This window comes from Labrus mixtus, chromosome 5 (genome assembly GCF_963584025.1).
Source record: "Labrus mixtus chromosome 5, fLabMix1.1, whole genome shotgun sequence".
In the NCBI taxonomy this organism is placed as follows: domain Eukaryota; kingdom Metazoa; phylum Chordata; class Actinopteri; order Labriformes; family Labridae; genus Labrus; species Labrus mixtus.
The window spans coordinates 30,867,174-30,894,411 of record NC_083616.1 but is presented as its reverse complement, the minus strand read 5'-3'; the positions used below and the strand labels follow the sequence as shown (position 1 = coordinate 30,894,411).

Genomic DNA, 27,238 nt, shown 5'->3' with positions numbered 1-27,238 from the left:
GTCTGTCTTCAGCTGTCCTGTCTAATGCAGGCACAAATGTCCCAACAAATGTGCAAAAGTGCAAAAAACTGCAGTTCCTCAAGTGTCCACTTGAGGCGGGCTGCAAAACCGAAGGAATCCCCGTTATGTCCCATATTAAAACAGCAGAAATAAACATGTTTACAGTCAGCTACCAAAACAGTTCTGCTCACTAAAGCTCAATTCTTTTTCCGTAAAACTAAACAGGAGTGAATCTTTTTTCATTACTCATCTGTTTTGATTATTTTGACACAAAGCGTTAAACATCATTAGGCATGACAAGGGGCGTGGCTGAGTTGACTGACGGGCTGTATTTTAGCGGTTACCTGTTGATTCTTAACTTTTAGCTTTGGTTCTGTTGGTTGGATCGTTTAGAGTATGATAGTGTGATGATGAGCTGGATGAGTGTCAGAAACCAACATCTTTATTCACCCTGCCTCATCTCCACCTCGTTTCTTTCTTCTCAAAGTTAGTCGGAGTCAGCTTTTCCAATATGGCGACCATCGTCCTTTAGGCTTCAAAACATCTCTTCAGAAACCAGTTGGTGACATCACCGATATACATCCATGTTTTACAGTTTCCTCTTTTGTGACTGGCCCTTATCCCTCAAACGTGAGTACAACAGTGAGTATGTCTCATGTCTCGTATGCAGCTACTTTTCTGCCTTGAATGCAACAGCTGATTGGTGAGATCATAGAAGAAGAAGTTTCACATGAAGCCGTATTCTCTCTTTGTTACTGTGTAGGTGCACGTATGAAAATGAAAAGGAATGGAGTTGTGCTTGTTTGAAGTGGTGGACACTGTGTGATACGGCGTTTTGACGTCATTACCTGTCGATGATGACGGGGTCAGACGGCGTCTCGTTTCGGTTGCCGCAACTTTTCTTCTCACAACAGCGGCTGGGCGGGAGGAAAAAAAAGAGACAGAAAAGAAAGAGAAAAAAAAAGTCAGTGAAGGAATAATAATTTAAAAGAAAAACTAATCAAACAGGAGGAGCCATCTCCCTCGTCTGGCCGGTCTACAGACTGCTCTGCTCCACGGTCGGCGGAGATCCAGCAGCACACAAAGGAGGCATGAGAGGGGGGGGGGGGGCAAGACACAAAGGAATAAAAGAGGAAGAAAAGGTACAACAACACACCCTACAAACAGTGAGAGACCATTCACAAGTGAAAAGCCAGCCAGGCAATCTGTCACATTGATTCTGAAATCAAACTCAACCCCCACGCACACACACACACACACACACACACACACACACACACACACACACACACCGTCCCACAACATCCTACCATTCGTCAGCAGTCCTGTCCGAGGAGCCTGCTGGCCTACCCCCCCCCCCCTCCCAAAGTCCCCTTCACTGCATAACAAAAGTGCCCCCACCCCTAGCCATCTGCCACCCCTACACCTCGCCTCACCCCTCTCGTGTCCCAGCTTGGCCCTGCCCTGCACCCCCCCCTCCCCTCCCCTCCGCCCCCCTGTCAGACGGCCTCACTCCCCAGCTGTGACGCTTGCCCTCTGCCTCCTCGGCTCTGTTATTAGCCAGCTGTGAGTCACATTCGGGCATCTGCTGGCTACACAATGGCAAACCTCTGACTCTGTTTGGAGCCCCCTCTCACTCCCGGTCCCAGCCACCACCCCCCCCCCCCCCCCCCCCCCCCCCCCCGCCCCCCCAAGTCCCTGCCCTTCCAAAAACCTGGGTCACTGCCCCACTTTCAAGCCGGGTTTCTCCATCCAGAACTCTCGTCTTCATCCAGCAAAGACTCTTTAAACTCACTCCGTTATTACTACGACACGATATAAACCACACGCTTGTCATCACATGTTGACGAGCTTCAAACTTGATGAAGAAGCCAAACTGAAGAGTTAACATTTCAAACACAAGAGTTACATTTCAAACACAAGAGTTACATTTCAAACACAAGAGTTACATTTCAAACACAAGAGTTACATTTTCACGAGGGGAAAGAAAGTGGATTGTGACTGCAGAGACGCTCCAGGAGGAAACAGGAGCCGGCCGAAGACATGCTGCGTTACAGCAGAAAGAGCAGCAGGGGTTACCACGGTTACAAGGATGATGACAGACAGGCTAGACTTACTCCGTAACCACAGTCTACTTTTCTTTTCTTTTTTTTTTTTTTAAAGTAGAGCCCCGAGCGTTGTGCTTTAACCACATTTCTGGCTGACTGAGACAAAGCCGAGTGAGGGAGAAGTGACAGATGTTTGGATTTCGTCCCTCAGGGTGAATGAAGGTTTGAATGAGCGTGTGTGTGTGTGTGTGTGTGTGTGTGTGTGTGTGTGTGTGTGTGTGTGTGTGTGTGTGTGTGTTTAAGACTCACCTGCACATAACCTCGTGTGTGAGCAGGACTCTGCACATTTCCGGATTCTTGTTTTGTCCCTCATACGCTATTGGCTGAGAGGGGGGGAAACGAAGAACAATGGATCAGATTCATTTTCATATTCAATCAGTTGAAGTCTAACTTTCATAGCTGAGGGAGAGAGAGAGAAAAGTTTACCGACCTGTTTGGTGACGGAGTCGATAAGTCGTGCATAAAGATCCTGCTCTGTGCGAACCCCTGCAAAAAAAAAAAAAAGGAAACGATTGGTTGTTTTCAATCCATTTTCAGATCCATGTGAAGCAGGAGAGGAAAGTCACTCCAACCACTCATGTGCAACCAAATTAAAGATACTGATGTGTAATAATCAGGCACAACCACAGAAATGGCCGGGCCCCTAAAAGGCCCAGAGAACGGGCCCCTCGTCAGATTTACTTTTACAATATCAACACATGCATGGTGCATCATTAGCATTAGCATTAGCCTCCTGATAACACTCGCCTCCTCATCCTGGCTGCAATCAGCTGTTGGATCTCACTGGAAAATGTTAAACAAGTAAATCTTGGGTTCAAATGCTGCAGTCAGATCCCTCTTTTAATTCTCCTTTCTTTTTCTTTGCATGACTGTACACTGTGTGATTTTACTGGCCTTACAGTAAGGGGGCCTGCCCATTACGTTAACAAAACAAAAAAAACATTCAAACCAATTTTAAGACAGGTTACATTTTACCTAAGCAACAAAACATAAAACGTATATTTTCATTGTTTTAATAAGTTGGGTTGAGTTGAGATCAAATTTGACAATCATTGCTTCGATGTATGATGGAATATCAAACCCCAAAAAAATAGAATTTCAGGACATCAAACCAAATTCTTATATTTCCACTGATTTATTGCCACAGACATTTTGGGCAAAGCCCTTCTTCAGCGGCTTCAGGTAAACAAACTCAGACTGACGGGTCACTCGAGTGAGGGGGCTGTCCACAGCGAGCGCTCCTGAGCTGGGGGGGGTTAGTTGCCTTGCTCAGGAGCGCTCGCTGTGCACAGGAAGTGAACTGGCACCTCTCCAGCTACCAGACCAGTTTCCACGTTTGGCCCACACCGGGACTTGAACCGGCGACCCTCCGGTTCCCAACTCAAGTCCCTACTGACTGAGTTTCTACACACAGGACATAAGAAAACACTAAATATGAAATTAATTAAATATTTGGTTAAAAAAGAAAGCTTTCCCCCTTTATGGGCGACCTTGGCAATAATAGAACAAACTCATAATGTGCAATAACATGTTCAACTTTCCAGCGTGGTGTGTTTATGTTTTTAATTAAACATGTGTAACAACATCTGTTCCTGCTCTTTAACGGTTTGATAATGTGTTAGCTGTTAGCTGTTAGCTGTTAGCTGTTAGCTGTTAGCACTGTGAGCTATAATGTACTTCCTCTTTTGTTGTTTTCTTCGTCTTTGCTGCTGGTCAAAACTGAAAATGTCCCCGTTTGGGATAAATTAAGTTCGCATCACATAAAATTCTGCGGAGATTTATGCAGATTCTGTCCCGTCTAATGCCAAAAATATCACATCGCCATAAAAGACGCGATTAGAGCTGCATTTAAACCCCGTAATATACTCGACCCACTCGATAAAAAGAGCTCAGTGCTGGAGAGATATTCAAAATAAAACAGAAAGATTTACGACGTTGATGCACGTTGTTTTTCTCAAACTCTCTCAGAAGCTCTCAGAAGGATCATTGAACTCCGTCCAGCCAAACATGGAGGACTGAACACTGGCTCGTATTTCTGTCTGATGGTTTCTGAGGGGATTGGGAGCGATTTGATGTTTGATGATTATTAGTCATGTTCTGCTTGGAGGCCAGAATTTACAGCTGCATTCTCACGATTTGTTGAGAGGTTCTTTATTTGTCTGTTTACTTTTGATTTCTTCTTGAATTTAATCGACCGACTGGGATGATACACCGACAGGTATAACCACAGTTTGGGCTTTTAATCAAGGAACAAATGCGTCTTAAATACAGTTTCTTGATTTTTAGTAATCAGGCGTGTCTCTGAGGGAGGTTTTTTTTCCAACACCTGAGCCTCATAATGCTTCAAAACGTCGCCTTTGAATCACACGCTGGAAGGAAAACGACATGTAATGAACCGCTTCTTGAGCGAGGAGTGTATCACCCGAGGATTTCTTTTATAGAGACTTTAGAGAGTATTGCTTTTAAAGCATGTTCCTCTCATCAAAGTCTCCATTGAGATGCCTTTGATATCGCTCGGGGGGGAAGGGGGTGAGAGGAGGGGATGTAGAGGAAGTGCTTGTGGTGCGCTTGTATGTACGTGTGTGTGTGTGTGTGTGTGTGTGTGTGTGTGTGTGTGTGTGTGTGTGTGTGTGTGTGTGTGTGGAGGCTGTATTAGGGGGATGCTCTGGAACATGTCTTTTATCTTCTTTCCCATGGGTGCCACTGCGATGGCAGAGTAGGGGCAGCAGTGGCTCATGGGAACCGAATTTCTCTGTGTATCCCCTGATCTGATGCGGGAGCACCGTGGGGGGTTGGAGGAGTTGGGGGGGTTGGGGTGGCAGTGTGTACCACATTTCCTCATACATGGGTGAAGAATATGAATTGAGAAAACCAGGTCTGCACGATATTTGATAATATTGTTCCACACTGTGATAACGATACCAGGTCAAAAAAACATTAAAGCCTCTAAATCAGCTTTAAATACATTTTTAATTTCCATCTGCTGTTCTTCATGTTTTACACGATACCTGTGTTTGCAACGTGTTTCTCCTGAATCCAAAGAAATCCAAAACTCCTTTTTTTATACCACTAAACAGGCGCCTATTAATCTGATGGTATCTTCAGCTTCGTCTTGCTGCACACTAATGGAGTCAGACCGTTACATTCAAACAGGTCAAACGTGCACATGCTGAGTGAAACAAAAGTATTGACTTGTTTTGCTAAATGTTCTGATTCATGGGGATAAATTCAGTCTGTTGTGATGTGTTTATTGTGAATCAGGGTAATTGCAATTACTTGTGCAACCTCAGTGCAACTCCAGTGATTAGACGACGAGCAGGAGGAAAATGATGAGCTCAGAGGTGAGGCAGGAGAGGATGTAGGGGGGAAGATCACTTCAGCGAAAAAAAAAAAAGGTGTGTGTCATGTCACAGGTGACCTTTCTCAACTCCTGTAACACTCTCTAAATGAGCAAGTGAGACACCGCAGAGGGCAAAAGACTGGAGCTACAATCTGAGAGGCTGCTGACTCCACTCACCGTTGCTGTAGAGGAGCTGCAGCTTGTAGTGCGTGCCGTTGTTCGTCTTTTCTCCCGTCTGCTCCTTGGAAAGAGAGGACGGACACACAGGGACATGCAGTTAAGCACATTTGGAGCACAGATAAGATACAGCAGAGCATCGGCTGAGTTCCCTCCTATAATCCTGCAGCTCGCTCGTCTCTGGGAGCATGAGGCGGCGTGCAGATCAGAGGGTTGTGTAGGCTCAAAAAAAAAAGCTCATGTGGGACCTTTGAGCCGAGCGCTTAACCTTGAGTGGGATCTTCTTTGTCGAGTTTGACCTATCATGTCTGATACAAACTCCTAAAACTGTAAGATCAAATGCTCCCTGCAAAGTAAAGGCATGGCTAAATGTGCACGTGTGTGTGTGTGTGTGTGTGCAAAGTGGAAAGTAGTGTATAGGAGACTGAGCCGCACTCGACCTTGACAGAAAAACTTCCTTTCCGCTCTCCCTCCTCCTCCCCCCTAGGCTCTCCACTAGCCCCTCACTTCTTCTCTTCTCTTGTTCCTTCTCTTTCTTTACCTCCACTGGTCTTTCTAAGTGGTCTCAAAGGAATGCTCTCTGGTCCAATAACCCAGGAGGCTGGCATCGCCGAGACGAGAGCAAGAGAGGAGGAGGAGGAGGAGGAGAGAGCGAGGAGGTCGGGGAAGAGGAGACAGTTGAAGAAGAAGAAGAAGAAGAAGAAGAAGAAGAAGAAGAAATAGGGGGGAATTAAGATTCAGGGAGATGAGTTGGGAAGTTAATATCAAAAGTGAGATTGAGAGTGGAGATTGATGGCTTGCCTGGCTTCATAAGTTTAGTAAATATACACAGAGGAACATTTATCCTCCGTGCCGTCGCTCTACCTCTGCTTAATTACAGAGCAGAAACAGATGCCAGGGTAACCATGCAGAAAATGAACTCCTCCACCGCCGCCGTGTTGCTCCACGCCGGCCTGTGTGGCAGCTTTCTGACAACTCTCAGCCCTGGCATTAGCACCCCCCCCCCATCCCCCCCCCCGTCCCCGTCCCCCACTCCCTGTCCATGAAACCCGAAGTTTAACTATGTTTGAACTGTTGACAGGACGCTGTCCTCTGCTGCCAGTTTAGGAGATCCTAGCTCCCCTCACCACATGGCAAAAACATCCATCAACACCAGCGGGTCTCCAGTCGCCCCTCTCCAGTCTGCCTTCCTTATTTTGGTCTTGTTCAACCTGAGGAATCCAACCCTCCCCACCCCTCCTTGACAGCAGTTTTTTTTAAAGTATGTACATGGGAGATGGGGGGGGGGTGCATGAAGGAAAAGAGACTTTGATGATTAGTTCACTGTATAACTTAACAGGATCAGGCATCATTTGCATTTTTCAAAAAAGTAGTGATGTCCTCCTAATGAGGCAAGCTGCTAATTAGTCATTAGATATTCTTTTTCAATCCTGCATCGTCTTAAGCTTGTGGAGGGAGAGCTGTGTAAACACGGAGCCGTCAGCTGTTCGATATGCTCAGCTTTACTGGGAGAAAATCAAGACGAGCACCTGGACTCAAACATCCCTGATGCATCCTGCTTGGTTTTTTATCTGCTCTTTGTTTTACTTTTAATGGTCAAAGATGATCACTGTGTGATATCCTTAAATATAATGATGAATGCAGGGAGTGGTTGAGTAACAGTCACACACCTTGTCATGCTCCACAAAGTCGACAAAGGACGTCCTCTCCACCTCCACAGGCTGCCCGTGGCGGTCGTAAAGAGCCAGCACAAAGTGGAAGAAGTTGGACTTGCGGAGGTTTGAAGGCGGCTGCTTCTCAAAGTGAGCTCTGGACAGAGCGACTCCACTGAGGACAGAACAGGAAAACACAATCACACCATGTTTCACATCAGATTATTAAATACACCACAGACTGACTTCATGCAGCTTGATATTTTATTATTGGAATATTTTCTATAAATTGTGAGCGGTGGTCGACAAATGAATCAAAGCAAAACTGAAAAGTAGAAACTTTGTCAGCCCGCAGTTAATCATGAAAACTAAATTAATATGTATCTTAAAATTCTTTGATTTTCTGGTTGTTAAAATTATTTTACACATTAATCAGTCATTTAAAAGTCATTTAATTTCCAACTGATTACAACAGTTTTATTCTAATTCTATGAATCAGCCCTTCAGTTTTCCAAACTAAAGTAATCATTGATTGGCCAGGAGATGTTCAGATTATTAAAGATCAGGAACAAGTTTTATCTTCTTGTACGATCACATTAACTAAAGGTCTGACTTTGAGTTTTGGTGCTAAAACAATAAATATTGAAGTAGAATAAAGACGTAAAAGACTCTAAAACAGAAGAAATCCTTTTATCAGGGAACTAAAACATTAAATAAAAAAAGTAATAGAAGCAATAATTGTAGATGTATTGACAGATAGAAGCAATATGAAATAAGAGAAAGAAATGCACAAAAGATGAATTGGAGGATCTGCACACTTAATTAAGGTTAAAAAATAAAATAAAAATCAAACACAGAGTTCAGTGTAAACAGGAAGGATTTTTCTTTCCAAAACTTAAAGGCCATTTTACCTTTCTAGAAAATAAAAGTATATTTCCTGTAAAATGACTCAGAAATTTACAATCAGGAAAAAAAAACAGAGAAAAGAAAACTTTAGTGTCTAAACTTAAAAAGTGGAGAAAAGTACCAGGATGTCTGGTTGCATATTGGTTAATAAATCACGTCACTTGTTCTAAATGAGGGAATGATTTGATGTCTCTCACAAGAGACTCCAAGAGATGGATTTTAAACTCGCAATAAAAAAAAGATTAGATTTTTTATTCTTGTGAATTTTGGTCTAAACTGATTTTACACTTTTTCATATAAGTCACACACGGAGAGAAATATGGATTTTTTTTATGACAGTCAGTCAGTCAGTCAGTCAGTCAGTCAGTAATCTTTTTCTGAAGGGAAAGTTTCCCCTCGATTATCTTCAACAATTTACAGAACAGAAAAATCGAGATATTATAAATAAAGTTCAGTTGTATATACAGAAGAAAAAACCTGATTTAAATACAATACGCAGCATCACTGTTCTTCTAATTATTCAAAATGTTTATTAATAAATGTTTGATATCACACTAATGAACACGATGCTCTCTTTTCTCTTTTGTGACTTTTTTCTTGACTTTAGAAGCGATGACGAGGTGAAACAAATGTGAAGAGAATAATTAAACATCTGGACATTTACGGAAATCAGTGAGAAACGCAAATAAAATAAAAAAACAGTATCAAGAAAATTAATAATATGCAATATAAAGATTCTGTTAATAAAGAAGCGTAAATGTTTTGTGTTTGATGGTGAAGATAAAAGTTTTTATAATAACCATGTTAAAAAAAAGATACATCAGTAAATGCATGCTCTGGAGATTTGGTTATGTTTAGTCCCAGAAAAACATATAACTGTTTAATTTTCTGTTAATTGAATATCTAACTTGACATTTCCTCGATAGATAAATTAAAGATTTCTCGGATCAGATTCTGCACGTGGATGATTTTTGTTTAAGGTGTCATTTTGTCCAATAAAGGCCCACTTTCCTCTCTCGTGCATGTGACAAAAAAAACTTTTCTTTTACCACTTTGAGAAATAGTTTAAAAAGACACGAGTTGTTCCTGCATGAAATCTAAAGATGAGTGTGAATTTTATAGCAATTCTTTAAAGTAGACATTTTGCAACAAGTAGTTAGTGCTTCCTTTCTGTCACATCGTCTGCTCACATATATTCACACTTAATAAACTGTGCTCATGAGTGTGATGATAAAGTGTCCTCGCTAACAGGCCTGATTTATCAAACAGGTGAGGAGGTAATGACAGTGGATCAGATGGTTTTGGACTGTACCTTTGCGCCGCTACGTTCGCATCCACGACGCCGACATTACGCACCCAGGACCGGACTGGATCCATCTCCTCTCCAAGACTCCTCTCCTTTAATCCGCTCACTTCTCGTATCAGATGCTCCTGGATCCCGAACATTTAAGCCCCCGTCCTTGCTCGTGTCGGTGCACTTTTCTGAACTTTGGAGATTAAAAAAAACCAACTGAGTACTGAGTTTGCAAAACAACAGAAGGTCCACCCCGGAGCGCTGCTCTCCTCCGCAGCTTTCACAGATTGAAAGAAAGAAAAAACCCCGACGCTGTGTGATGCTTCCGAGGACTTCTCCGTTAAAATCCACTCGTACTTTCTTTCAAAGCTGAAACGGTGATGACAGATGTACTCCAACACTTATTGCAAGCATTGTCCAAGCGCAGATCTCCAGCGTCAGCTCGAGCGTAAAGGTTGACCTGCTGGGTGGGGGGGATCAACTCTGCATACAGTTCAGCGAGAATCCGCCTCAGAATCAAATCTTAAATATCTGAATGTGTGAGGGGAAGTGTTCCTTTCTCAGGAGGCCGGGTCGGATCCAAAACAGTTGATCCGAGGGGCCGGTGAGCTCGCAGTGTGCCGCTGTGTTAGAGCATGAATGAGACCCTCTGCCGGGATAGCGCGTGGAGGAGGGGCCTCGGTGCCATATGGGGGACCGATTGTTGAAATGGATGCTCTCATTGGTGTAAAGTGCATCCCCGTTGTTTGGACTTCTGCCAGATTCAGCATCCAACCAGTGACTCTGGCTGCAAAACTTTACACATTAAGTCCGAGCAGGGTGCTAATGAAGGCAAAACACAACAATTAGACCACAAACTAAATCTGTGAAATCTTAATGCAGGAAATATGAAATGCAACCGACATGAAGGATCCTCTTTGTTTGTGTTTGCTTTATGGTGAGGGAGGAGGAGACGGGGGCGTTTGACAATTATTTAATTTAAAAGTTCATTTAAAAAATTGTGCAGATGTGTAAACAAACATTATATCAGCATCATGGTTTGCGTTTGTTCGTTTCTGACGGTTTCACAGAAGCCACTTGCGGGTGTAAATTGTCCTGTACTAACTGGTCTAATTCCACCATGAATGGGTCTGTAACAGCAAATCCTGTTTAGTCTATTCATTCGAGTCAAAACCCTCACACAAGTGCGCTCTCGACAGGCGCGCATTCAGCAGCTCGACCGTCTGCTGCTTTGAACGCGCTGAGGAGGCATCGCATCACTGTCAGCCGGAACAATGGCCGTCTGGTTGGTCCATCAATCTCCTCCACGAGGAGGGACGAGGCTGCGCTCTGATTGGCGTTTGGAGCGCAGCCTGACAGAGCTCCAAATGAGTTCTTAATCAATACCACAGACTGCCCGATCAAATACTCAGTTACAAAAAAAAAATGCTTTTTTTGGCAATTTTACTGCGCAGGAAAATACTTCAAAATAAAGTGTTTAATTTTCTTAGAGTCTGTCGAAGTTTCTTTAACTCCAGGTTTGTGAAATATTAATGATTCAAACGGTTTTACTTTGTCTTTACCAGCCTGTGTGTTCGGTGTTTTGTGACACAGCAGAAATGCACATAGAAGTATCCTCTTTTTTTAACCAACCTCTTTAGTGTTTAGGAAAGCAGAAACAATGCAAACTTATTTTTAACACGTGCACAGAGAGGAAAGCTAACATGGGAGGATGAAAAATTATGAGAAATGTATTGTGGAAAAACCTGCAGACTCTCCATTTATACATTTAGTCATAGACTTACATGAATATGTCAGAATGCACATGCAGCTAATTTTTTTATTAATGCACCTTTAACTGGAAATTCACTTATCATGATTTAGTCTTAACAAGTTAAAATGATTGTTTTACAGCTCGTTGTATCTAGAGTTGTTTTTTTGTGTGTCTACGACTTTGGACAAGACCTCCAGAAATAAAGATAATATCTTTCTTTCTAAATTATTTGTTTTATTAACTTTATGTAGGTCTATCATAAATTATTTTGGTTCACAATGCAACCTGCAGTGACGCCAAAGTGTTGAAATAACCTTCCTATAAAAAGTGAAGCGACTAAGACAATTTCTGCCTTTTTGTCAACAATATAAAGCATATTTATTTTAGTTTTAAATGTCCAGAGTCTAAATTGGTGTGATTTTTGTTTTTAGGCTCTAAAAAACGAAACCATCATGGAGGATATTGGAGCCTTTTCTTGCAGCCATAATATTAGTTTCCACTTCTGTCCGTCTGGCTCCGAAAAAAGGGAAAGTTGTTTTTTTTTTCTGCAGCTCCTGGCTCCTTTTTTTTTTTTTTTTTTGCCCCTCACCGATACTATTGTCTCTGTGTGGAGTTTGTGCGGCGCGGACAATGGGTGTAAATCTCCAAACCCCCCCCCCCCCCCCCCCCCCCCCCCCTTTGGATGCCGCCTCAGCCCACCATCTGCCAGCGCGGGACAAAGTCAGATGTTCCCCCAATTATGAGCGCAGTCCTGGGGAATCCTGCTACCGAGTCCACGCCCCTGTCGCCAGCCAGGACCCCTCACTCACACACACACACACACACACACAAACACACACACACACACACACACACACACACACACACACACACACACACACACACGTCCCCCTGGCTTGATTGACAGCTCCACTTAAGCGTGGAAAAAAAAAAAATCTATATTTGATGACACACTTGAATAAAATTCCTCCAGTTGGTGGAAAACGTCCAGGTGGAGGCTGAAATGTAGAGAGATGCACTTTTTTAAAATATGGATTGATCGGTTTTTTTTTTAATGAAAGTGATTGAATTCAAAGTTTATGATTCAAAACAAAAAAGCTTGGTACACATTCAATGCTAGGCAGAAGAGTTTTTTAGTATTCACACACATTTTAGTGGACACGAGTCATCACTGATCAAACAGGTTTCTTAAACCTGAACACAGAAAGTCAAACACCTCCAGCTGTGATTCTAGGGTCTGTTTGGGCCCAAGGCAAAAAACATTCATTGGGGGCCCCTCCAACCAGCGTTAATTACTATTTTCCTCCTTCAGATAGTTCCTCTTCATTTTCTTTCATTGACAAATTTTGGTTTTCACAGCACTAATGCATGCAACGCGCCGCAGGGCAATGAGAGCGGGTGCGATGCCATTTTTGCACATTTTGAAGCATTGCTAGTTTAAAGTTAGTCAGCCATCGGGGGCCCCCCACACTGGCCTGGGGCCCCCAAAGCACCTCACATCATCTGTGCTCCTTTTTTACACACATCTCACTTTAGGTTGTTTATTTTAGTAGAAGATTTAAAAGTGTTTCCCAAGAAACAACAGCAAAACACTTTGAAGGCTTTTCTCAAAGTCAGTGAATGAAGCCTCGTACAGGTTTTGCTCCTCGATGTTTTTTGGTGTGTGTTTGCTGTCTTGACAAAATCTGGACTTGTCAAATTATTTTCAGGAATATGACGCGAGTTTGACGCAGGTTTGGTTACAGAAACTCGATTAAAGGAGCGAGAATGAGTGAAATCAAGAGTTTCTGATTCGTCCAAAGGGTTTGGCAAGGCGATAAATTCTTCAGTCTTCACATTTTGGTGGACATGAGTCGTCACTTATAAGATTTCCAATGTCTGAACAAGAAAAGTAAAACAAATCATCTGGTTTTCCTTTATTCACTTTCCTGTTTGTCCATTCAAGCTATTTATTTCAGAAGAGGGATTTAATCTCTTTTGCCAAAAAAACAACAACAGCAAAAAACTTGCGTCACAAACTGTCCAAAGTCAGTGACAAAATGTCTTGTTCAGTTTTTATCCTTCAGTTTTTTGTGTTTGTTGACCTGAAAAAATCCAGACATGTCCGAGTGTTTCCCAGGTTTGTTGTCCGGACAAATTCAGAGTTTTATTCTTTATGAATTTGAATCTGTTGTGAAATTGGCTCACTGTGGAACTGTTTGTTGGCCTCACTCAGTTAAACATGTTTCTTGATTTAGTCTGGCGTTCACATGGACGTCACCAAGTCCGTTTTTTGTTTGTGTGAATGTCGAAGGAAGTCTCAAACACAAAATGAAGAATAAGAGAATAAATACGATGACATGACACATATTGACACGGCAGAAAGCATTGTGTGTTTGTTGGTTATTTTTTTGCTTTTTTGTGGCTGTAACACGGAGGAGAACATTTTAGTTGTTTTCTAGCTCCACATTTAGAAAAGGAGTTTTTTTTTTTGGTGGGGGTTGGGAAAGAAAAGTAGCTTATGTCCATTGTTTTGGTTTTAATACCTTCTTTTGGTTTGTCTTAAAAGTTTTGGGAAGGGAATCATGCATAAAATAAAATGTAAAGGAATCATTTTATTGTGAATTAAAGGTAAAATAAAACATAAATTAGATGGTTAATAATGTGTGCAGTGTACGGAGTGATAGGTGCAAACAAAACAAAAGCAAAGCCAAACCAGCTGGAGGCCACGGAGGGAGGGAGGGAGCCACTTAAAGCTCCTGCAAACTAACTTTCCATTTGTGTTGATTTTGGCGCCCCCTGTGGACAAAGCAGTCTTTGCAGATTTCGTCCGGTACATGCTGTTTAAATCTCATCCCGCTGTATTTGATTAGTGAAATTATATAACTGACGATGATGTTTGCTGTGGAAAACATAAACAAAATCTTTTTCTACAGCGTGCTGTAAATCATGTCATCAGACACCTACCCCGTCGCACCGAGAGGGCGGGCGAGATATTAAAATGACTGCTTTAAAATAATGGATCTGGTTTGTTTTTAAAGGTCATAAAGAGGCTTCAGTTTTCATGACCAGCTGAAAACTCCTCACAGGAGCTTTAAATAAGACGAGGCCTGATGTCCTATTGGCTCCGGAGCCAATATGTTAAACCAACCTTAACCTCTGCAGGCAGACAAAGAGAAGGCAGGATGTCTCTTCCACATGTTACACCTCAGTTTTCATTACTAACTATTTTTTATGTTAGCTTTCACTTCCACTATGACAAACTTAGTGATGCTGTTTAGGTTTGTCATGGCCTGTTGTGAAAACTGAAGCTTCCTGAGATTGATAAAAAAAATATACATATATTTCTTCAAAATCCTGTGTGTTCTTCAGTTGGCTTTATGTCACGAGCCCCACAGGTGCGCGAGAGGTTATCACAACCCGCGAGACTTTCTGACTTAATGTGGCTTTTCTGACTCGGTGGAGCGGAGAGTCAGAGCCGCAAACGGGGGGGATTAGTCCGACCACAAACGTCTTTCTAATCAATTAAACCCGCTGAGACGGTCAGCCCGTGTGTGTGTGTGTGTGTGTGTGTGTGTGTGTGTGTGTGTGTGTGTGTGTGTGTGTGTGTGTGTGTTTGTGTGTGTGTGGGGTGTGTGGGGAGGAATCAGTGACTGCTTAGCCGAACAATGGGGTATCGTGTGCCGCTCGTCCTCGCCAGCATTCCCTTGCTCCCATGGGACACCCAGAGCCACTCTGCGTGGATGGCACCGTGTCCGCGAGGTCAGAGGGGCGTGGCGTGGCGTGCGTGTGTATGTGCGTTTTATGTATGTGTGTGTGTGTGTGTGTGTGTGTGTGTGTGTGTGTGTGTAGCAGCTGGTTCCCGTCCCTCCTCTCCTCTGTGTAAGAAAACAACACCCGCATCGTCTCCCATCGATCGCTTTATATTGCGCACGCTTCTTCTTTAGGAGAAGATGCAGATGTCTCTGGGGAGTGTTGGCATCCTCACATGAAGCAAAAAAAGTTTATGCAGGCCTGCTTGGATCTAAAGACTTCCTTAAAACTGTAATCTGTGTTAGGAAAAAATACAAGTTAACTGCTAGTGTTGATAAAATAATAGAAAACCTGTTGAATTCAAACTTAAAGTGTCCTGAACAACACTCTGCTGCTGACTGTTCTTCAAACGAGCTTTATTTCTCATGAGATTTGGTTCTACAATATCAATAAAGTTGACCTCTCACATCTGCTCAGCTCATTATGTCACAGCAGAAGAAGAAGCAGCAGCAGCAGCAGCGTGGGTGTGTGATCTATGGTGCTTTCCTTTTCACAACAAGTCACCCAGTTAGTCACTTGTGTAATGGATCTATCATGCGCCCTGCCCCGATGGAATTATAACAAGTCTGAGAGCAAATGTCAGGAAAGATTAGAGCTTGTCAAATACATGTTACGTAACAAACAAAAAGCTTTTGTCTCATGAGCCAAGTTACTGGCATGTGAGCGAGCGTGCACAATAAACGTGTATAAATAAAACACGGCCACGGTTAATGACTGTTATTAATGCTGTGGATCTCCTGCTATGACGTCTACAGTGTCATCAGTGCTTTGTAAGTTTCCATTCATTTCATTCCAGAAAGCATCTGAATGAAGAGCACTGGGCATGTAATGACATCACATGGTGGGGGTTTTCCCACATGCACAAAACTCCTGAAACATCCAACAACGTCCAGAAATGTTCGGGTTTATCTGCCTGTCAGCCTCAAAGAATCATTTTGGTACATTTTGGAAAAAAAGTCAAGGTGAGCCGATCTGTAAATCAGGAAAGTTCATCGCAAGTGAGCATACTCTTTTCTTCTAACTGAGGGTTCATGATTGTCTTTATTTCCTCTGTGAGAGGGCATTTTGTTTTGCAGTCAGCAGTAAACATTATGTTATGTTCCCCACAGGAAACAAAAATCTGAGTGACAGAGGTCGCTGCACTTGTTACAAAAAGATTCCACATAAGTTGGCCTTGGGTTTCTTTAAGGGCGCGGTCACACTGGCCATCCAGCCAGAGTTTCCGCCTGTTTGTCAACTGAGCACGCTTCATAATAACATAAAGCGTGCATGCGTTGTATTACGACGTTATGTACAAGAGGTAATCGTGCTTTTAGGCACGGTTAGTCCTGGCCAGTGTGACCGCGGGCCGTGCCGGCCAGCGTGGGGATGGAGCAGCGGGGGGGCCAATCGTGCTTGAGTACGGCACGGTACGGATGGCCAGTGTGACCGCGCCCTAAGGTGGCAGAAGAACAAAGCCCTCCAAAAACCCCCCACTGATTCTATCAAGCTGATAAACAAACATAAAGTTGGAGGCCAAAACAAAAGACAAGTGGGAGTCAAAGAACGAGGGGGGTTATGGAAGGAGTCACAAAACAGCCGAAAGAAAACACACAAACAGCTGATATTTTAATTCATGAACACAGGAAGTTAACTGATGGTGTTGACTCTCTGGAGACACAAAACTCTACGAGCAGAGGAACTTCCACCTCCCTATATCGCCTCCCAGCCCGTCAGCTGATCGTCATCATCCGTCAGCTGATCGTCATCATCCGTCAGCTGAGGGAGAACTTCAGGTGTAGTCGATAGCTCCTGATGAGCGAGGAAACCTGTGACCTCGTTCCTTTGGGATTCTATCCATAACACAAACATCCAGCAACCGACTTACAACTCTTCTCCTTCCTGTATACTGTGAGTACATCTGATGTATTCTTGTAGTTTTGATATGAAGGCACAAACTGTTTTTATTATTATAGTGTCTCTCGCTTCGTCTGCCATCTTGGATTCTGTCTTATTTTTGTGTGTGTCGTGTCTTACCCCCTGAGATCGCTCATTTCCAGACCGACAGTGAAAGCCTCATGGTGAGCGGGACATGTGTGAATCAGGACCTGAACACCTCTTACTACCACGTCGATAACAAATATAAAGCAGGATCATCACTGTCATGACCAAACAAAAACTAGAAACAAAAAGTTGAATTCATGGTTGAACGGTTATTTATGATCGGATTGCAAAGGTGGTCATGATGTTGGAGCTTCAGCGTATCGGTGTCCGTCAGTGGGGCTTCAAGCAAACAGCATCAATTCATTTTTGCTTTGTTTTAACTGAACATGTTCCACAGTTTTAGATTGAATTAAGATTAAAAAGGTTAAACATATGTCGTCAGTTAAAGTTAAATCTTCAGTTTAAGAACCTGCAGCAGGTCCCGCATGCCGTGCAGATCTTTAAGTCTAAAGACGAGAACACTTCTTCTATTGTTTCATATTTTACAAAGTGTGTCTTTTTTAGACAGTGTGTGCTTTTATAGTAATAACAATGGTATTTATTTTGCTCTTCTTTCTTTAGACTTCATGTTTTATAAAGTTGACTCTACGAGGTATTTTCTGAGAGTATTTTATGACTCAAGCCATCAAGCTTCTGAACTCTAATGATGACCCTGATGATGGTTTCATTCTGGTTTTAATACCTTTTTATACATTCAGTTTCTGCTGTTACCTGATGAACTCTTGTATTTAAGTATTTAATGTTGTTCACGGTGTTGTTTCTATTGTTTGAGTCGATGTGCCTGTGTGGATTTCTAAATGTTTTTCTAAATATTATTTTCGCCTGGCTGCAAACTTAATTTCCCCTCGCCTACAGTAAAGTTGAAAAGTACTGCCTTTGCACAATCTGCTCATCCTCTTAGGGCCATGAAGGAGTGGAACAAGCTCCCCCACAGATTTAAAACTCTGAACACATTTTGATGTTTTTTCTCATGAAGTGAAAAATGGATCCTGAAAAACCAATGTGTGTGTGTGTGTGTGTGTGTGTGTGTGTGTGTGTGTGTGTGTGTGTGTGTGTGTGTGTGTGTGTGTCTGTGTGTGTGTGTGTGTGGGTACATATGCTCTTTGTGGGTGTGGAGAGAGGCTTGTGAAGGTGGTAGGTTTTAGGTCAGGGAGTGTGGCTATGATGTAATCTGGTTTTAGTGGCTCTGACTCATATTTTGTATTGATTCAGAGTGTATTGTATTTCATGTTTGTATACCTGCCCAGTGACTGCAGATAATTAATCAGCTAAATGTGGTGCAATGCATCTCCTCTCATTAATTGAGAGTAATGTGTGTTTTCTTCATGGTCCCTGACAAATCAAACAAAAAGACTAAATGAGGGTCGCACCAAGATTAAAATCCTGTCTTGTTCTCGTTCAAATGACAATAAACATCTGCTCTCTTCTTCTCTGTTCTTTTTAATAAGTCATTAAGAATTAGGGCTGATTCTCTGCTGTGTGTTAGCTCCATCTGCTGGTCAGATTCTGAACTTCATCAGCTGTGGTTTTCATGGGATTGCACACAGATATCCATAGGCAGAGTGTTATCTTTACAACATCATTTTATTACAGATAAACTTAAAGTGACACTTCAACTCTGGGCAAACAAAGCATGTTTTTTTTTCTTATTTTAAATAAGCAGTAAAATTAAAAATCTGATCTCTCACAAATGCAGCTTGTTTCAAGACTTCATGATAGTAGACATTCATTTGCTGGACAGTCAGGCTGTAAATCCTGAACTTCTTTTGCACAGTGTGCAGAAAAAAGACAATAAAATGATTCATTCAAAAGACAATAAGATTCACAATTCAAAAATGTTCACATTGTTTTAAGTAGACAGGTAGAGGAAACTATGCTGCCTTTCAGGCTTCTGTTGCAGGTTCCTTTTTGAACACTCCTTCATTCAATATAAAGCTTCGATACCTTCCAAAATGCCCAAGGTATTTTACATTTGTGCTTTTTCAGCAATGTTCATTAGAAATAGTGTTTGTGTGTGTGTGTGTGTGTGTGTGTGTGGGGGGGGGCTTAAAGTCCTCATGAAAATAAAAATATACACTTTCCCCACTTTCTTGTTTTAAATGTAAATTTATCAGCCAACTAAATTTCAACAAAGTATTATCTGAGTTTTTATCTGAGTAAACCAAATTTTAAACGTCTAATGACTCATGCTGCACTCAGTTTACGACCAATTAAAAAGCTTTGTCGATCCCAACGTCATTATCATGTGATTGGTTCTATCCTGCTTCAGTTGGAAATACATAACGACAAGGCGGTAGGATACTTTGGAGGTTCCGTTTTCATGAGGACTTTAATCTTGTTGTTTGCAAAATGTTAAATTCACAGAAAAGCGATTGTTTTGAACAGAAGCTCGGCCTCGGTGTCTTCATGTCCTACTTCATATCCTACCTGGAGTTATTCAATCATTGCACAAATCCTGAAGTGCTTTAGTTTTCAAAACATAAATAATATGCATCCAATTCATGTGGGACTTAAATAAATAGCTTTGGATGTGGGGGAGGGGCCGATGTGTTTATGTACAAGATTGTTGAGTTATCCTTCAGTGGGTACAGGACCTTTAATATCAGAGCTGAGAGCGAACTGTAAACTGGAATTATCTCGTTCTTAAAGCAGCTTTTCAGAGGTGAAGATTAAACTAAAGAGAGGTCAGGACAGATCGATGCACGTCTTGCTGTGTTAAGTCTCTTACTCATTGAACAAGAGGTTCCCTGAGAAGTAGCTGTCGGCGGTCATACCGTTAGAACCGTGGTCGGCCATCAGACACACCGTGTCCCCCTTCACAAGCTTCACGTACACCGTGCCACTGGCCAGCGAGTAACCATTCTGGAAGGTGGTGAAGGAGTGGAAGAAGGGTTTTCCGTTGCGCAGGAGATCCACGGTGGCGGCAATCTTGTTGACGGTGCAGGAGAACGTGAACTGATAGACGCCTGATTGGTCGCAGGTGAAGTAACCGGTCTTTAGGTTGTAACTGCCCTGGCCGTTGTAGATGACTTCACGGAAGGCGACGGGCAATCCGGACTTGGGGTGGTCGTTGCCCAACCTCACAGAGAAAGCCACGTGATGTGCGTCACCAGGGGGTCCAGGAGGGCCTGGGGGGCCTCTGGGGCCAGGAGGTCCTGGGGGGCCTTTTTGACCATGATGGCCTTTTGTGGGGGAAAAAAAAACAATGAGTATATTTACAAAGAAACTCTTTGTGACCATCATAACAGAGAAAATGATCATGAGGCGTACATTAATGTAGAGATTTATAAATAGAAGCTGAATGATTTATCGATTGTCTGATTAGTTTACCTGGTTCTCCTGGAACATCTGGGTCTTGTTCTAGAAGAAAAAAAAAAGAAGAAGAAATAAATCAGTGTTTCCAGAATTCTCTCCACGGATAATCTTCAGTCAGAAAATCAGATCAGAGACGACTTCAAGGTAAGCTGCTCACCATTCTCCATCCACGGAGTGAGGTCAAAATCAGGTATGTTCTTACACAGGGTGTAACCGTTCCCTCGAGGCCGAAACTGGAAAGGCTGTTCTGGCACTTCTTCGATCCCCGTGTTGTCACAAATAATCCGAGCGAGCGACGTTTCCCTCAGAGAATACCTCTGAGCTTCAGTGAAGACATTCCCGTTCTCCCACCACAGCCTGAAAGCCAAAGAGGTTTGTTCAAAGTTTAAAGTCTTTATATGTGATTTTTTGATCCAGCAGATGTCGCCTTTGAGCACCAGCATGAAACCAAAACAACTGGCGCTGCATTGTTGTGTTAGCATGCTAATGCTAGCGATCTTTATTATGCTCGTATCTTCACACTGCATGTAAATTTACCTGAAATGAGCGTGATCTAGAAACACAGTTAAGCAGTGAGTACAGTATGTTATTCTTCTTTTCTCTAGTCCCTCAATTAAACAACTTTTATACACGAGGGGAGGAGTCAGCCGGCCGTCCGGGCGATGTAAACAAAGTGAAGATAGGACTCTGAAAACTCTGAAAACATCACAGACAGTGGGACTCGGGTGTTACACCCATTGTAGACAGTCATGACTCACAGAGTTATTTTCAGAGGAGATACTTGATTTATATTATATTTAAGAGTGAAACATCACATATAAAGACTTTAAAGTCTTTGAAAGGCAAAGTGAATGTTAATGGCAGAGTAAACATGTTGTTTCTGTTCTTCCTCTGGTTCTGCTTACCGGTCTCCTTGGCGGATCTTTTGGAACTGTGTGGCGATCAGGCAGGCGAACAGGGGTCCCACTCTCCCGCTCTCCACGAACGGCTCGGCCACACCCGCGAGCCACACGTCGATGTTGTCGGCCGTACCGTAGAGATCCAGGAGTTTCTTGGCCAGCTCAAGGTTTCCCATAACTTCAGTCAGCTGGGCCAGATTCTTTGGTTGGGACAGCCCACAAAACTTCCTCCAGGCGTTGTAGCCTAAAAAGTGACACACAGTTTGAGAAATGTTGCTGTGGATGGATGGCCGAGAGATAGCAGCAAGCATCGCTAAACATCATGAATGTCAAAACATTCAAAAAATATAGGTGTTGTGACCAGTGTTAATCTTCACACCATTTTCTAATTTAGTCTCCTGACGAAAATGTCCTTTATATTGAGTCAGATATTAGTCATTTGTTATTGATTTAATTTAGTCAATTAGTCACTGACTAAAACTGCACATCGAAAATAGAAGTTATTGTAGTCAACAAAAACAGATGCAAGCTTTTAGTTTGATTATCAGAAGCTCCAGGGGGCGGGGCTTCACGGACCTGCAGGCGAGAGGCACATTGTTGCACACACACACACACCTTTGATGAAGTCTGCTATGGTTTACAGTGATTTTAGAGCAGCTGAGGGGGGACGTGATAATCCTCACTTGTAATGTAGTTTTCGTTACGTCACATTTTCGTCCATCAGATGATGAAGTCATATTATTTATCAAATCGTCAAATAGCGGAGTTTCGTCTCGTCATCGTCATAGTTGACTAATTTAAAGGCTTTATATGTGATTTTTTGATCCAGCAGATGTCGCCCTTGAGCACTAGCATGAAACCAAAACAACTGGCGCTGCATTGTTGTGTTAGCATGCTAATGCTAGCGATCTTTATTATGCTCGTATCTTCACACTGCATGTAAATTTACCTGAAATGAGCGTGATCTAGAAACACAGTTAAGCAGTGAGTACAGTATGTTATTCTTCTTTTCTCTAGTCCCTCAATTAAACAACTTTTATACACGAGGGGAGGAGTCAGCCGGCCGTCCTGGCGATGTAAACAAAGTGAAGATAGGACTCTGAAAACTCTGAAAACATCACAGACAGTGGGACTCGGGTGTTACACCCATTTTAGACAGTCATGACTCACAGAGTTATTTTCAGAGGATATACTTGATTTATATTATATTTAAGTGTGAAAAATCACAGATAAAGACTTTAAAAAGAAACTTTGTCAACGAATATTTTCGTCATTTATTTCATTGACGAGATTTGTGACGAGGAGAGCTGGAGGAGGAGCTCAACATTAGTCAGACTGTAGATCCACAGTGTTGATTACAAATCCTTAAAAAAAACCCTCCAAACCCAAATACAGTCCACGCTACCTATATTTCACAACGGATGTAAAACGTGATAATTACCAGGGAGACCGTGGTCTCTTCCTCTCTGCATGTTGAGAGCGGCGAGGTCTAGAGCCATCCGACTGGCGAACTTAAACAGCAGATCCCTCAGCTCATCGTGCATCCTTGAATTCTGTCGGTTCAGCTTTGCCTTCCGGCCCACCAGACCTCTTATGAATGAGTCCACGCCACCTGAAGGAGCATAAAGTGTTATGAGCGTTTTTTAGGTTGGTCTTGCTGATCAGTCCAGCCTGCAGCTCTTTAGTTTTAACAGCACTAGCTGCTCTCCTGATGGTTGTTTAAGTCTCCCTAACCTCTTGGTTGTTTAAGTCTCCCTAACAAAGAAGGAGCAGTAGATTCCTGATGTGGGGGAATATTAACCATAGACTGTATAAAAATGGACGTAGTGTCAAAGACGTCACCCATTGGTGTCTGTAGAGGCCTTGTGAGTTAATACGTGTACAGAGGGGATATTCTTCCTCACTTTGCTACATGTCATATCCCCACATTCTCATCCCAGTTTCTACCCTATCCACCTGTCCGTCAACCCAACCACGCCCATAATTATGCAAGTTAATACTTAACTCTGAGCTTCAATATAATCCAAATGGATGAGTTGAAAAAAATAGATAGTTTTAAACAAAACACGTTAAAGTATTTGATGATGAACATGTTTATTACTGTTATAAAAATGTGCATATAAATACGGGACTCAATGGGAATTCTTTTGCAGGTTTTGCAGCCGGCCCCGAGTGGCCACTCGAGGAACAGCAGTTTTTTTTAACTTCTGCATTGGCTCCAATTTTCAACACCAGATTTTGCTGACTGATAGTCATCTGTGATTGGTGCTCGTACGTTTCTTAGAATCAGATCGTTTTCTAAACTACCGTAGTTAAAGTTAAATATCTTGAGCATACCTTCGTGTGTAATCCTCCATGGTGTGAAGAACGCTTTGTGCAGCAGCGGGCTGGGGTACTCAGGATGCTCCTCATATGTCTCGCTGAGACGAAACATGAAGGGCTGAACCATCAGATGGCCAAATCTGTAAGCAGCCGCGCCGAACACATTGGCGATGCTGGGGTCAACGTCTTCATCATAACCAGGGTAGGTGGATAGCTGCTTGGCCATCACGTCCGGGCCGACAATGTGGAATAAGAAGTCTCGGTACGTGATCACCTATAAGATACAAAAAAATGAGGGAACTGTTCCATGCAGGGAATTAAATTATTAATGCAACATTTCTGCAGCCCATGCTGCTGAGCGTCTCTCTTACCTGGAAGTATGCGCCCATGATCTTGCGTGCCTCCTGGTAGAGTCTCTCTCCGTTCCAGTGAGGATTGAGTTTGGCCAAAGCACGAGCCAGGCGGTTGTGCTCGCGCAGGAAAAGTGTGTGCAAAGACGACAGACCGACGTTCTCGTTTGTGCGCTCGTCACCTATTGAGGTCACAAAGGGAGGAGGAAAGTGTCGTCGTCAGCCTGGTAAAATGTTAAAACTGATGTGTTTTCACCGATTCTTTCCCTGTGTTTATTACTGCGGCTTACCAGAGAGAAAGCACGGCACCTCCTCTACGTCGCTTTGGTTGGTGGTTTTAGCACGGGTAGCACACATGTTACTGGCCATGCTACTGAAGGGAAGGAGCTCCCTGCCGTTATCGGTGAACTCTGTGTTGACCCTCAACAGCCCCTCGTCTGTACTGAGGTCCCGGAGGAACTGAGCTTTGGTGTCGTCTGAACCGTACACCTGGCCTGCATCGATGAAAGATGTCAGAGTGTTCATCTGCTGGCGGACAGTGCTCGCACCAAACATGTGCCCGGTGTTGCCAGAACCACAAGCTGCCGCCGAGCGGAAGAAGGGGATGCACTGATCTGATTGAACGTTGAGGCGGGGGTCATTCTTGGGAATCTGTTTGTATGAAAAGAAACACTTAGAATTTTTTTTTTTTTTTTTGCTTCATATTTACTCAGCGTTAGTGGGACATTCAATAACTCTCACCTCGATGGGGAAGCAGGGCTCTGTGCGCTCACAGGTCTTGTCGCAGTCGATGCCGTTACTGAAGGAGCGGATGACAGGAGAGTGAGGAGTGAAAGTCAGATCGTGGTCCGTCCACTGACCGAAGATGGTCACCAGGTGAGTGAAGAGGGGATCGTCCGCCACGTCAGAGGTTTTTGTTTTCAGAATCTGGTTGGACACTTCTCTCACCTGGAGACAGGATGCAGACAAAATAAAAGGACCTCGTTAAAACGGAATTAAAAAAGCTACAAGTGTCTATTTTCATGGTCATTTGGGTACGTGGAAATGAAAGATTATTATCTGGAGTTTCTTACCAGGGGGAGAAAATTCTTGTTGACTTCCACTGCAGGGTCCCAGCCTTTAGGCAGAGACGTTTCATCCTGGTACTCAGCATCCAGCCAGCGGGTGAAAGGGATGTTGGAGGATCCCCATCGTGTGTTTTTCCTGTGTGAGACAATAAATCGATTATTGTCGATTATTGTTGACCACTAGGGGGCGCTAGGGCGCTCACCACTGTTACTATTATTGTTAAATATTGTTAGGAATTACAAAGACTATTTTTATACACTTACTGTTAATACAAATAAGGAAATGTATTAAACAGTTGTACGTTTATTTGTTTTATTTGCCATTATAATGTACATGGGAACGGGGGGGGGGGGGGGGGGGTCCTAGCCAGAGGCCCTGCTTATCAACATGTAAGTCAGGTGACTGCCTGTTGCCTTCTTGCTTGTTTTCGAAAACACTAATATGTGCCCTTCCAGAGAGGGGGCGTGGTCACACACAGGTCATTTACATATTTAAAGGTACAGACACAGAAACAGCCTGTTCTGAGCAGGGCTGAAATAGAGGGGTTTATAGACATGATCAAATACAGGATCAGAGTGGATTTAGAACAAGACACTTCACGGACCTGATTTTTGGGAGACTGGTTAAAAATTAGGAGAATATGTGACCTTTAATTTAACTTGAAGTTGTTTAATGTTTTATTGTACTTATGTTGGGCCAACTTCTTGCATTCTATTTGTCTGTAGGTCTACGTTATTTTGATTCAAGGTTATTTATTTATGTGGGTTTTAGTCTGGTATGTACTCATATGTATTTTAATATTCAATGTTTCAATGCAAAGTTTTCATATTCTTTATATTCATGGGCGGTTCTAGGCAGGGGCCAACGGGGGCCAGTGCCCCTATAACACTGAGCTTGGTCCCCCCTGTGGCCACCCCTCCAAAAGGAAGAACCCCCCTAATAACATACACAGTATTTGACTCAACAACTGGATTCACAATCTAGTATTAAATTCTGTTACTGAAACAAATATAAATCAGGGTATTTTATGTTGTGGTATTTTATGATGTGTTCTATTATTTGGCATAATATATATGTTTATATTTTAAAGTGATCATCTTTGTCTATTTTTCACCTGGGTTTAATGTTCCCCTCTGACAAAACAACTGGCCCCTGTTTGGCCCCCTCAGTAAAAGTGGTCTAGAACCACCATATTACTGTTTTTAAAATAATACTTTGGAGTCATAAAGGTGATGAACACTGGCTGGAGGCCGTGCACAAATCATTTCACACCAATATTTGTTAAGTAAAAGTTGCCATTTAAGTCGCTACCCACACCACACCTGTTGTTGCAGACGCTGGGTGCAGTGCGATACTTGTCTAGGTTGGGAGTCGTCTTGCAGAAGGGCGGACGTGTGCGCGCAGAGCAGCCGGTCAGTTTTGCGATGGTCTCCAGATCCTCCTCAGAGAGCAGATCTAATAGAATGAAATGAAAAAAAAAGTTATCAACTCATCTGTATGTGAAACTGTAAGGGAGAGAGAGTTGAGAGAAGTGTAAACACTACACACCTGTTGCGTTGATGGAGCGTTTACTGCGTCTTGCGAGGTTGCTCTGGATCAGTTTCACCGCGTGTTCCATGTAGTCTGCTGAACGCACGGCGAGGCGTGAAGGACCTGCGGGCTGCTTCTGCATTCTGTTGATATCTGAAGGGCTAACACTGTTCCTCCTGACGCGCTGCAGTGACCTGTGTGGGGTGTGGAGAGCACACGGTCTATCATTATCTGCATTTTTATTAACGCATCTCTGCTATTTTGAGTCGCACTCACTGGGAATGTTTGGAGCTAATAGATAAGGATTGTGAACTCACACACTGCGGGAGTAGCTGTAAGCTGAGTCCACCTCGGCCTTTGCTTCAATCACAGCCTGTTCAATCATACTCAGGTGAGACCCTGGAGGGGGGGGGGGGGACAACATTTTCAATCACTTTTGGTTCAATCTCGATGCTGCTATATCTTACATTACATTATTTAGGTTCAATTCCTGTCAATTTAAGTCTAAAAAGAAATCGGCCATTTTCACTTCTTATTGAGATACAGATACATACATTATAGACTAAAGCCGCAGTATTTACCTCATGAGAAACCGTATTTTCTTGTCACATTTACATCCAGTTATTTTGTACTTATTCCACTTTAATGTCATTTTTGTCTTTGTCTTATTTACCTGGTTTGTTTCCCTGCAAATGCTGAGTTAACACAATCAATTCTGATTTCTTCTTTCGTTTTTTCTACCCAGTTAC

The 27,238-nt window shown here is 42.9% G+C and overlaps 3 protein-coding genes across 9 annotated transcripts in view; 1 reads left to right on the top strand and 2 right to left on the bottom strand.

The window, feature by feature from the left end:
- The window catches only part of ebf2 (EBF transcription factor 2), a 36,054-nt gene extending 25,915 nt beyond the window's left edge, over nt 1-10,139 (bottom strand). For 2 of the 4 annotated variants that reach the window (XM_061039282.1, XM_061039280.1), the window contains exons 1-6: nt 9,496-10,139; nt 7,296-7,452; nt 5,626-5,689; nt 2,539-2,594; nt 2,358-2,431; nt 849-917 (exon numbers count right to left, since the gene is read on the bottom strand). In XM_061039282.1, coding sequence (XP_060895265.1) covers nt 849-917; nt 2,358-2,431; nt 2,539-2,594; nt 5,626-5,689; nt 7,296-7,452; nt 9,496-9,629 — 554 coding nt within the window. In that variant the 5' untranslated portion in view covers nt 9,630-10,139. The remainder of the gene's footprint in view (nt 1-848; nt 918-2,357; nt 2,432-2,538; nt 2,595-5,625; nt 5,690-7,295; nt 7,453-9,495) is intronic. The other 2 variants (XM_061039283.1, XM_061039281.1) reach the window with 2 other exon arrangements.
- The window catches only part of osbp2b (oxysterol binding protein 2b), a 337,585-nt gene that overhangs the window by 290,738 nt on the left and 19,609 nt on the right, over nt 1-27,238 (top strand). The window lies entirely within an intron of this gene.
- Nucleotides 18,571-27,238, bottom strand: part of LOC132974713 (eosinophil peroxidase-like) — a 10,438-nt gene continuing 1,770 nt past the window's right edge. The window contains exons 2-14 of the mRNA XM_061038963.1: nt 26,807-26,888; nt 26,508-26,683; nt 26,282-26,414; nt 24,965-25,094; nt 24,633-24,839; nt 24,182-24,542; nt 23,913-24,073; nt 23,557-23,815; nt 22,661-22,831; nt 21,226-21,463; nt 20,478-20,677; nt 20,336-20,365; nt 18,571-20,187 (exon numbers count right to left, since the gene is read on the bottom strand). Coding sequence (XP_060894946.1) covers nt 19,730-20,187; nt 20,336-20,365; nt 20,478-20,677; nt 21,226-21,463; nt 22,661-22,831; nt 23,557-23,815; nt 23,913-24,073; nt 24,182-24,542; nt 24,633-24,839; nt 24,965-25,094; nt 26,282-26,414; nt 26,508-26,683; nt 26,807-26,888 — 2,606 coding nt within the window. The 3' untranslated portion in view covers nt 18,571-19,729. The remainder of the gene's footprint in view (nt 20,188-20,335; nt 20,366-20,477; nt 20,678-21,225; nt 21,464-22,660; nt 22,832-23,556; nt 23,816-23,912; nt 24,074-24,181; nt 24,543-24,632; nt 24,840-24,964; nt 25,095-26,281; nt 26,415-26,507; nt 26,684-26,806; nt 26,889-27,238) is intronic.